General features: G+C 38.2%; 1 protein-coding gene across 1 annotated transcript; it reads right to left on the bottom strand.

Annotated features, from left to right (window-relative positions):
* Positions 1–4,603: 4,603 nt before the first annotated feature.
* LOC149082114 (zinc finger MYM-type protein 1-like) lies at positions 4,604–11,582 on the bottom strand. The gene is made up of 2 exons (XM_089236384.1): positions 9,690–11,582; positions 4,604–4,624 (listed from the first exon to the last, which is right to left on the bottom strand). Exons 1-2 carry the CDS (start codon positions 11,580–11,582, stop codon positions 4,604–4,606), a joined length of 1,914 nt encoding a protein of 637 aa, XP_089092510.1.
* Positions 11,583–12,625: the final 1,043 nt, after the last annotated feature.

The raw sequence follows: 12,625 nt of genomic DNA, 5'->3' as shown, positions 1-12,625 counted from the left end.
TAGCTTCCGTGAAGATGTATTTAAGACAACTGCGTGAACTCGATTGCTTTGGACTCGAATAGATATCTTACCGTGTGTAATTCATGTTCAACTCCATTTTAACTGACTACAAGGTTAGATGCTGAGTTTTGTCTTTTGCGACCCTTATCGGCAATTGCCTTGAAATCTGGATTGGAGCCTGCGACGTCATACCCATGCCCATCCTGTGTTGGACCACCTGCTTGTTACCCTCAGTTAAAGTCCACGAGGAGATTCATTGTAGCCGATCTGATGCATCACTGACAGCCGTGAAGGCCCACTCGGCAAGGGTACCACCATACCATTGGACTGGAGAGCGCTGGATGGTGACATTCTTCGTGGGTCATGGCGAGGTCTTGAGTTCGCGGGTGTTTTCGCTGGTTGATTGCGTCGGAAGCTCAAAAGTGTAGTGCCGGCTGGCGTTGGCCTCTGGGCGCTTCCGCGAGGTTGGTTGTCGCTGTCGTGGAACAGCGGGGGGGGCTCTCCCGGCCTGGATCCTGAAAGGCTTTTCCAGTATGACTTCTTAACCGCTTATATCCCCTTTGCGGACAGAGTGGGAGTCATGTTCTGGTTTGGTGGAGGTTGGACCCTGCGGCTTTTGAATCGAAATTCCCGCTGGGCCTGGATAGCGGGAGTATTTCTCCAGCATGGCCCAGCCGCAGGGTAATATGCTAACATTCTGCTTCTAACATGTTATCACCATTCCAACCAGATATAGGGACAAGTGGCACTATAGCAGGGTTATAACCAGTGTTATTAATGCACGCAGATACTTCTTTCGTTTTATTTCTTCAAAACAGATATACCAGATTCGATTTCACCAGTGCCAGCAGCTGCAATAAGTACAGCACATGCAGTGATTGCAATCAACGTGTTTCATTCGGAAGAAAAGTCGCAGGAGCATCTTCTGGGAATTATTAGTCAAACTTGTGGGAGACAAAACAACGAAATAAGGAGGCAACCCCCTTCCACCATTTTTTCCATATTCTTTAGTGACCAGAATCAGCTGCCTTCTTGGCAACCGATCTGGTCCTAACTCGTTGAGCTACTTGTTGCCTCGGCACGGGTATGATGGGTGCAGGGGTTTCGCGTACCAATCGGCTTTCTTTCTCCTGCCTTTTTTTTTTCTGAGCTGCTCTTAGATTCCAGTCAATATTATTTTCTTCCGGGAACGGGTAACTGATGATTTGACCAATCTCTTTCTTCTCCCTCCGCACCTTTGTCTCAGCCTGCTTATTCTTTTCCGTCCGCTCCTTTGTCTCCTCAGGATTATCTTTCTCAGCTCGCTTCAGTTTCTTTGCAGCTGTCTTTAACAGGTATTTTCCTCGAGCGGTTACGAGTGTGTCTTCGTCGCACATATCACTTAAAATACCATTTATATCATCCTGTTTCTTTCCAACGTTGACTTTGAAGTCATCTTGAAGCTTTTCGATTAGCTGGGGTCGTGACACACCAATCTTACGATCCCTACCTATGATGTACTCGATTAAAGTTTCGAGACTCGCCATTCTAAAATTTTATTTATTTACAGACTTCAATAAACAACATAGGATGATAAATGAAGTTCTATTCGTTTTTTGCTTCTCGAGAATTTATAATAATGAATAAGAGTCAGTTATGTAACGGATGGTATTGTGAGTAATTTAATAACCAATCAACCGAGTTTCATATTACCCATAATTCCTCAAGAATTATAGCTATGGTAACCCTAATGAGAAATGGAGCCATGATATTCACAAAATTATTAGTTTTTGATGACGCCACACAATGAAACTAACTTTAATTGTTACATATAATTACCTTTCATTAATTTTTATGAAAAATAATCATTTATTGCAGTGATAAATTTAAATTGAAGGCAATATCAGTGATTTAACCCGGCTATGTATTTTTCCTCCGGGGTGCCATGTTTGTTTTTTTGTTGACATCTGGAATTCGGACGCCCTTGGCCACAAGTGCGGCTCTGACGAATCAAATACTAGAATTTCGCTGTATTTGATGGTATTCATAACGACGACAGTGATTGGCCAGACTGACGTCACTTGATTAATATGAATAACATTAGTTATTATTTAATGAAATAAATATTTAAAAAAAACAACGATTTTTACAGATTATTTTCCGTTCGTCGGGTTTTATCTTTATTGAATTACGGATCTCTTGGTGCGGTTGGAACAAAGTCAATATTTACCAAGGGCGACCGAGGGAGATGTGCCCCCTGACCCCCACGCCCGAAGGGCGGGTCGCCGCAGTCTGCTGCGGCGAGGGAGCGAAAGGGAAGCGGATATATCCGCGGCGCAAGCGAAGCGCGCCGCGTTACTTGCTGGTCGATTTACTTGCTACAGGGGTTTTCTACAGGTATCAGTCGTTTTGTGGTCACTCCCAGCAAGAAAATCGACCAACAAATATAACGCGGTGCGCTTCGCTTGCGCAGCGGATATATCCACTTCCCGCTCGCTTCCTCGCTAGGGGATAAGTAAATTCCGTATTTTTACGAATAGATGCGAAATTTGCGACATAAATGTGGTAAATGAAAAATTTGTGCCTTTTGACAAATAAATGCAGAAATTTGATTTTTTGATTATTTTTGCAGGCAAATATCGATAATTTGCAGTTTTGAAAGCGAAATTTTCTAAAAAATTCACTCAAGTACTTGCCCCTATTTCCCCTTGCCCCCTATTACATATAGGCTTAATAGCCAGTATTGTCTTACATGAACTAAGTCATCTTTCTGCTTTCGATTGTTTTGCAAAATATGTGCCTGGTTCATTCCTTCAGTTTAGAAAATAAAATTGTAACTCGTATATTATATACTCGGTTGACTATTACTTCGGCTCTGTAAGGTCGTATGCACACTGTCCTGAGAAAATCATGGCACTAATCTACAATCTGGAACGACCAAACCATTCGCTCAAGTTTTGTGGAGTAAGTTAGTAAACCGTCTTGAAATATTTTCAGTTCTATAAAGTATCGGGCGCTTTTGAAAAAAAGGCAGAAAAATTGACAAATGAAAATGTTGAATTAAATAAGGGGACAATATATATACTATGCTGAAGATAGCAGCAGATAATTATTCTAATAAATTGACTCTTCACATGGCATCCCATGAAACGAATGAGACCTACCCGCATATAGATATTTCGACCATCTGAAGCCGCAGCAATTTTGTTTAGCCTTATCATTTTAGCACGCACGCACGCGCGCGCGCACACACACACACACACACAAGCCTTCATCATATTTGTACACAAATTTATTACTAGAAGTCTTTTCGGAAAAAATATTTTTTTAACACGTGACACACGGGATGGGCTAAACCATAGTTTCTCTTCTCTTTTTTGTCCCATCACTCCCCTTTTTTTAGAAATTTTTTCTCCCATCGACCGCCCAAACGCAATCTAACCCATAAGAAACGCCTACACTTTTTGTGTGTATATATATATATACATATATATAAGTGAGTACATGTTCTTTGCCCCCCCCCCCGGAAAAAGTTGAAAAGACAGCCCTGCCCGTAGCTTCTACAGCCACCTGGAAAAAACCATCGCCCCCAAGAGGGCGTCAACGCCCACGTTGGGAATCACTCAGCTAACGATCATGTTAAAAAAAGAGTATTTGTAGTGATTAACCACCAGATATTTGGTTATGTCATGCAGACTTCAAATGTCACCAGTACAGTCACACCTCGTTAATGAGTCACTCTTGGGAGCGCAAAAATATGACTTTGTAAGCGGAGTGACTCGTTAAACGGAGTAAGCCATAGCTGTGCCAATTCCAATTGGGAGTTCTAAAAACTGACCAGGTAAGCGGAGTGACGTGTTAACCGGATGACGCACTAACGAGGTTTGACTGTATAACCTCCTTTTCTCTAAATTAATGAAGTACAGTAACTGATATTGCAATTCAAAAGAAAAATCGCATTCAACGAGAAACTATACGCCACTGGTTGAGGGTGCAATCCTTGCACTGAGATACTTCTGAGACGCTTGGGTGTTGCAAATCACATCCTGTTACATCTGCCTTCAACTTATCCTCCCTTTCATGAACCCCTGTGGCTTCGGTCAAAATACTACGGTTTTTGTTTCAGTCGCAAATAAGGTAGCTTCTTTGTATGTCACTCAATGAAAGAGGGAGATATCACGTAAGCCAGGAAGCCTCATTGAAGAAAAACCGCCATCGCCGGGTATTATAGCTAGTCTTACATAATATCCAAGGTCTAAAGCGATGGCAGCACCAGCAAGAACTTGTAACAAGTGCAACTCTAACAACTTAAAAATAGAAATGAAGGCGCTGTCTATCGATCCTCTCAAGCTTGTTAGGGGAAATATCTTTTCTATATCCTTCCTCGGGTTTGAACCTCAGATTACAACAGCACCTTCCCACCGCGCATGATCCAGGGGAGCACCTGGATCATGCTGGAAAATGTGCGTGTATGTGTTGTGGACCTAACGTGAAGTTTGTTTCTGTGTAAGATCCACGAAATTCTACCCAAAGTCAGTATACACCACTTGCCATGGCCCAGAAACATTACTATATATTTCACCGAACACGGGCCATTCCCGGCCTATCTGGCAAGATTCAAGATTCAAAATAGTAGCCTCTGCCTCTGCGAAAAAGAGGGAAACAATTTTCATTTCATCTCAAAGTGCCCCAAGACTAAAGAGTTCCATTTTAAATTACCAGACCGGGACAAACTGACACTCTGGAAACGACGCATCATGAGAAGTCCGATGAATGCAAATCGCATAATAAAACTTTTGAAACATCTTGAAACATGCAAAACAGAATTCAGACGTCCAATTAACCGGACTGACGATTCCAACGACTCTGAAAATACCGCTTCAGAACCAAGACCAAAACTTCCTAGCCTGCATCCCATGATAACAAGACTCAGGAGTAAAGAAAGATCAATCCAGGCAGCCCTTCCTCCCTCGGAAATACCCTCTACATCCCAATTTCAGCATCCACATGTAAATGTACATTGACAGTCAGTGTAAATTAGGTCATTAATCGTTTTCTTTGGTGTATATATATATTTCATTATTATTTCATTTTTATTTTATGTCTATCTTGATTGCATTGCGCTCAATGTTTTCTAATGCATTGTTTACATAGAATGTTTATAACAGTGAATAGAGCTAATTAGCTAATATATATATATACGGGGTGATTATAAGAATACTATCCCGGCATGTGGGCCCCTAACTATCATACCATTCAGAAACTGAATGAAATTTTGGCATAAGGTATTTTGAGGTATGCGCTCAAGAATGATATGGAAAACAACAGTGTCACTCTAACAGTTACGGTTACAGTGAGAAAATTTCGAAAATATCAAATGGCAACACCAAGTTTTTTGTATTGGAATGCGATCTCCGTTGTGAAAAACACTAAATAGCGTTGGAATGGCACCTGTAGCACGAAAATCCCCGGAGCTAGGCAAGGAAAAAGTAAAAAGGACTTTGCCGTGCACCAGAGCATTAATGTTCGTTTCATTCGTCACACCGTTTCTTCGGCTGAGATCCCAGCCTGATTAGTCCTCCACAAGGTCACGTGGAAAATTTGTGAAACACAATAAAATGCTTTATTTTATGCTGCTTCTCTGTCCTTATTGGTTGTCCTCACTTTTAGCCTATCTACCGCCGGTGATTTTCATGCTGCAGTTGCCGTTCGAACGCTATTTAGGGTTTTTCACAATGGAGATCACATTCCAATACAAAAAACTTGGTGTTGCCATTTGATATTTTCGAAATTTTCTCACTGTAACCGTAACTGTTAGAGTGACACTGTTGTTTTCCATATCATTCTTGAGCGCATACATCAAAATACCTTATGCCAAAATTTCATTCAGTTTCTGTGAATGGTATGAGTTAGGGGCCCATATGTCGGGATATTTTTTTTATAATCACCCTGTATATATATTTCATTTTTTTGCTATGATAATCCTGTATGTATGATAATCCTATGATTGTATTGTGCTCAATGTTTTCTGATGGATTGTTTCCACAGAATGTATATAATGGTGCATTGCCAATTTGTGTAAATTAGCCTGTTTTTCTTTGGTACTTAATTATTTTTCATTTTTCTTTTATGTTAATATTGATTGGATTGTGCTCAAAGCTTTCTGATGGATTGTCCCCACAGAATGTACTATATAATAGTGCATAGCTAATTAGTGCAAATTAGCGTGTATTTAATCTGTTTTCACTGGTTTTTTTTTCATCTCTCTTAGTTAATCTTGATTGTATGTATCCTCAATGTCTTCTGATGGATTGTTTCTATAGAATGTATATTATAACTTTTCATTTGTTGAATAAATAGAAGATGCTCTCCGACACGACCCAGCCTCCTAGGAGGTGAAGAGAGGAAGTTGTCTTGCACAACAGCTCTGGGCGTGAGCGGTCATCAATCAATCAATCTGTGTAATGTCTTTTTATAGAGCTACCCCATCACTCATTCATTTCTCTTAATATGAGTGAACCCAAGTTGTCACCTGACCTCAATAAAAACGGTTTTTGGAAGTCATAAAATGTCTCAAACTCGACGTGATGCTTTTAGATGTTTACCATTTTAACCATAGATGTCGCCGCAGATCCGTCATCTTCCGTAATAACATGTATAGAATTACAAAAAACACGACAGAACTTTTGCTCGAGTCTGCAAGTCAACGGCTTGCTACATAGATTCGAGCTTATTGAATATATAAATTATATGTTAAATAATTTCAGCATTAATGAAAGAAACAAATCCAGAATTGGTGAAAGAAATTATCCCAGAAGTATAATGAAAGATATAATAATTAATAAAGGAAATTTTTCAGTATTAACTCTTTAATGCCCAGATAGAAAACCTGGGAGGGTCGTGAAAATACCAAGTTTTTTGTGTTCGAAGTGGACTCGTCCAAATTTCAGCCACTTTCCCTCTCCCCACCCTTTCTCCATGAGTTTCTATTCATGCCACCCTTTTCATTAACGTTCACCCCTTCATTTCAATGGATTTTCGGGAGATAATTTATCTACTGAAAATACCCCTTTCCTCACAGTATTATCTCTTTGTAAAATGCATTGAGTACCCTTAGTTCATTCTCAAGGAACATTCTAGTACATCAGCTTTTCAAATCCCATTGATAGGGCGTTGCAGTTGTCTTTCCCGTTCCCGCCTCTGACAAGAGCTTTCATCTTCTTCCCCGTTGGTGACAAAAGCCCACCAAAACATACCCATGGGCTACCATAACTAGCTGGGCCGACTTGAGGCGGTTATGGGCATTAACCTACTCGGCCGACTTCGGGCGATCTGGGCATTATAGAGTTAATGAAGGAAATTTTTCAGTATTAATGAAGGAAATTTTTCAGTATTAATGAAGGAAATTTTTCAGTATTAATGAAGGAAATTTTTCAGTATTAATGAAGGAAATTTTTCAGTATTAATGAAGGAAATTTTTCAGTATTAATGAAGGAAATTTTTCAGCATTAATGAAAGAAATTTTTCGATCATTAATTCGGGTCCCCCGCCAACTTGGCGAAATGTTTTCATTGCCAATGTGCGATACTTATCTATATGTGGTAGCAGTGACAGAATAGCTCCATGTGACGTCAAATCAGACTGTGACGTCACCAAAATGCGTAAAAAGTCGTGGATTTTAAAATTAAGTGAAAACTAATTTATTAATATATAATAAGCGTCGGATTAATAATAATAATTGATATTTATTTATTAATAAGTGTTATTATTAATTAAAAGATATTAATAATTAATACTAATATTAGGTGATAATAAAATTAATATAATATTAATATCATTCATATTACATATATTATATTTAAAGTCAGTATTTATAAGTTATTATACTTAGTAATTATAATTGTTATAGTAATAATAATTAATTTTAATTAATAGAACAGGTTCATTGGACTTCTTGTCCCCCATTTGTTGGGGTTTTATCCTTATTGGATTACTGATCTCTTGGTGCGGGTGGAACAAAGTCAATATTTACCCAGGGCGACCGAGCGTAGCGAGAGGGAAGCGGATATATCCGCGGCACAAGCGAAGTGCGCCGCGTTACTTGTTGGTCGATTTTCTTGCTGGGAGAGACCATAAAATGACATACCTGTAGAAAACCCCTGTAGCAAGTAAATCAACCAACAAGTAACTCGGCGCGCTTCCCTCTCGCTACGCTCGCCGCCCGCCCTTCGGGTGTGGGTGTCAGGAGGCACAGCTACCTCGCTACGGTCGGTCGCCCTGGGTAAATATTGACTTTGTTCCAACCGCACCCCAAGAGATCTATAATTCAATAAAGATAAAACCCGACGAACGGGAAATAATCTGTAAAAATCCTTGTTTTTTTAGAATATTTATTTCATTAGATAATAATTACTGTTATTATGTAAGAAAATAATGTTATTCATATTAATCAACTGACGTCACAGTCTGGCCAATCGCTGTCGTGGTTATGAATGCCATCAAATACAGCGAAATTCTAATATTTGATTCGTTAGAGCCGCACAGGTGGTCAAGGGCGTCCGAATTCGAGATGTCAACAAAAAAACAAACATGGCGCCCCGGAGGAAGTCCACTATATTATTAGTTTTTGATGACACCACACAGTGAAACAAATTTTAATTGTTGCGCATAGTTACCTTTCATTAATTTTAATGAAAAATAATCATTTATTGCAGTGATTAACTTAAATTGAAGGCGATATCAGCGATTTAACCTGATTATGTGTCCTACCTCCGGGGCGCCATGTTTGTTTTTTTGTTGACATCTGGAATTCGGACGCTCTTGACCATCTGTGCGGCTTTGACGAATCAAATAATTTGATATCATTACTATAATAACGGACTTACTAATTATTAATTATAGTTAATTATTATTAATAATAACACTTATTAATAAACGAATATAATTTATTATTGTTAATCCTGCACTTATTATATATTAATAAATTAGTTTTAATTTTTAATTTTAAAATCCACGACTATTTACGCATTTCGGTGACGTCACAGTCTGATATGACGTCACATGGAGCTATTCTGACACAGCTACCACATATAGACAAGTACATTGGCGATAAAAAACTTCGCTAAGTTGGCGGGGATTACGGAAATAGAACCAGCGTCGCCGTTAGGTCCACCTTGTAAAAGGGTAACAACGGCGGAACAGGGTGTTAGTGAGAGATAGAGTTGCCAGATTGGCGGTTTTCCCGCCAAATTGGGCTGGTTTGAAAACGGTTCGGCGGGAAATTTTTGGCTTTGGCGGGTGGCGGTTTTTCCAAAATTGTGTTCATGGCGAATTTCTCCCTATTCTCAGGGCCCGATCATGACAAATCGGGGCCCTGGGCAAGGATACTTTTGGGGGCCCCCCTCCTCTCTAATCTAAAATAGATTTCTCGGGTGTAAAACGATATAAATTGCATATTTTTAGAATTTTTTGTCTGATCAAAAACTTTTGAACATAAAACTGAAAATTTAAACAATTTTGTTTCACGTGTACCCTTTAGTTATCAAGAAATAATAAAGTATGAGACAAATACTAACCACATCAATAAAATCACCAGTTGCGTGGCTAATGCATCACAAAAATGTTTTACTGTGAAGTAATTCACTTTTTTTTCTGCTTTTCATTTTCGCAAAATCAAGAATTACATTACTGAAATCCAATTTTTTTGTTACTTCTCCTTCAATGCAGAGTAATGCTAAAGAGCTTAGTTTTTCCTGCAGAATACTAGAGCGTATGGGAGACTTTAGACGCTTTAACAAAGAAAAGGATCTTTCACCAGAACAATTTGTTACTGGCAATGTTAAAAAAATTCTTATGGCACTATCAACATTGGAAAATGTCTCTTCCAGCTCTAAACATTTCAGTTTTTTAAACATATCTGCAATATTATATCCATCTTCCACAAGTGAAGAAAATTGCTGTAGCTCTTCAGGAAAAGAATCATCTAAATCCTGAGGGTAGGATTTTTGCAAAGAAATCGCTTTATCCATAAGTTTTGATTTCAACTTCATTTCACTCAGGCAAGCAAACTTTTTCGCTGTGCTATTATACGGCTCTTTACGAAAAGAAAGGTGTGAAATTAAAGCATCACAAACAGCATAATAAATACTTGATTTATAAGCTTCACGAGGTGTCAGGTCAACTTCACAGCTATGTACTGCATGAGGATCTTTGCTTCTTGGCTTTAATTTTTTTCTTGCTACATCGTAATCAACATCCGGCTCACACATATCTCTTGCTAATTTTTCATACTCCTCAAAATTGTCTCTCACATATTGAGTAAATTCAATTAAAGATTGGTACAAAAGTGTGACACGCGTTAAATTCATAGATGATTTTTGAAGTTCCACACTGGTTTGATTAAGCCTTTGTAAAAGGGTATCCCATACAACGATGTTCAGTACAGTTTCCAACTTTTTCAACGTTTTCAAAAGGGATTGTGCCTCCAATTTTGTGTATGCAGTTTCATTTTCTTCTGTACCTAATCTGTTAAGAGTAAGTACAATGGCATTATAGTTCTTCCTTAATGATTTAACGGCATGAGCATCAGCACACCACCTAGTACTACTGCGGTTCTTCAATGTTGAAAAATCGCCACGTTTTTTCAGTTCTTCATTTAGTATCTGCCACCTGTGTGTTGATGAAGAAAAGAAAGTATATATTTGTTGCACAAGACAAAAAAACTGCATTGCACCACTGCATGACTCAACAGCATTAACACCAACCAAGTTAAGAGAATGAGCTGCACAAGGAACAAAATCAGCGGAAGGATTTATGCTTTTTATTCGGGCTTGTAACCCAGAATATTTGCCGGCCATATTTGATGCATTGTCATAGCTTTGGCCACGACAATTTAATACATTGATTCCAGCATCTTTTAGAGTTGTTAAAACAATTTCTGCTAGGGTTTCTGATTTATGGCTGTACATTGGAACAAATTTCAGAAATCTTTCCACAGGTTCAGCTTCGACAACATATCGAATCACAAAACACAACTGATCAAGATGAGTAATATCTGGGGTAGAATCAATAATAATTGAGTAGTATTTGGCAAGCAGAATTTCATCAATGATTTGTTTTTCCACTTGTTTAGCCATTATATGAATAAACTGATCGATACATGTTGAGGACAAATAGCTTACATTTCCTTTGCCAGGATTCCCATATCTCTCCAAATGTTTTGAAAGAAATGGATCAAATTTGGCTATCACTTCTAAACAGCCTAAAAAATTTCCATTGTGCCTAGATCCAACAGTTTCATTATCACCAAAAAAAGGTAGACCCCGTATAGCCAAAAATTTCACAACAGCAACAACTCGTTTAAGCACAGACATCCAATACTTCGTCTCCTCTTCATATTGCTGTACCAAAGATGAATCAACTCTTTGTGAGACATTTGCCCGGAGTGATAGATCCATCATGGCTTGCTTATGTGAAGAAGAGTTTTCATGCTCTTTTAATCTGGTAGCAGCATGCTTCCAGTCCCAAAATCCTTCAATTAGCTGACCTTTACATGAGCTGTTGCTATTGGCATGTAGCAATTTGCACACCCAACAAAATAACATTTTCGATGAAGCTGACAAAACCAACCATTTCCTTAAAAGTTTTTCACCATTTCTTTTGGTATGATAAAATTGAGAAATAGTGAGACTTCTCTTCACACCTCCAAAAACTCTTTCAGTCTCCGATAGCAAATCGGTATTTTGAGGAGGGGGATTACATATAAAATATTCCACCATTTCATTATTAATAACAGTCCACATTGCTGGGTCTGGATAAAGAAAATTTTCATTTTTCTCAGTAGCAGCTAGGCTTACACAACTAGGCTTACTATCATCATCATCTTGAATCTCAACATTCCTCAAACATGCTCTGGAATTATCATATTCATTAATTATTGTTTCATCATCATCAGATTCAGCTTTAGATTGTTCATTACATGGCGCATTGACTTTTGCATGTGCTGCAAAATAATTTTTTAATGAACTAGCAATTTTTTTTTCCCCCTCATCTTTCTGTTTTTTCAACTTTCTCTTTGCAGAGCCAGATAAATAAGTTCGAGAGGACATAATTAAACTTATAATATTGAAGTTACCATTGAGCTATAAAATGCTAAACATGCTGAAAACAAACATTGTTTGCTTTTCTCTGTTATGGATTGTGATGCCTTTACAACGGCTAGCATCGCAGCACCGGTGCTTCTTCTCATCTGAGATTTAACTTTTTTTGGTATCAACAGAAAATTCCCTGAACCGACCAATCGGAACTCATTTTTCCTTTATTAGAAAAAGTAGTATTACAGTTGAATAATAGAAGTTCAATTTCTCTCCCAATAACTGTAAAAATATTTTATTAATGTAAAAAAAAAATTATATTTATAGTTTCTATTCTTTAAAAAGTTTAGATGCATTACAAAAACGAAATTCCTTTTTTTCTAAGTATTTAAGTTTTACTTAAAAAAAACAACTTTTCAGACTTTATTATTATAGATTTGGGGGCCCCCTTCAAGCGGAGGGCCCTGGGCAAAGTCCCGATTTGCCCATGCGATAATATGGCCCTGCCTATTCTTCTTTATTTTTATTATATTCTTGCGAGCAAAGACGTTTTT

This window comes from Pholcus phalangioides, unplaced genomic scaffold (genome assembly GCF_987345545.1).
Source record: "Pholcus phalangioides strain wild (caught in Gottingen) unplaced genomic scaffold, Ppha-v1.0 ptg000009l_1, whole genome shotgun sequence".
Taxonomy (NCBI): domain Eukaryota; kingdom Metazoa; phylum Arthropoda; class Arachnida; order Araneae; family Pholcidae; genus Pholcus; species Pholcus phalangioides.
The sequence above is the reverse complement of the archived record's forward strand: the minus strand, read 5'-3'. Positions and strand labels throughout refer to the sequence as shown.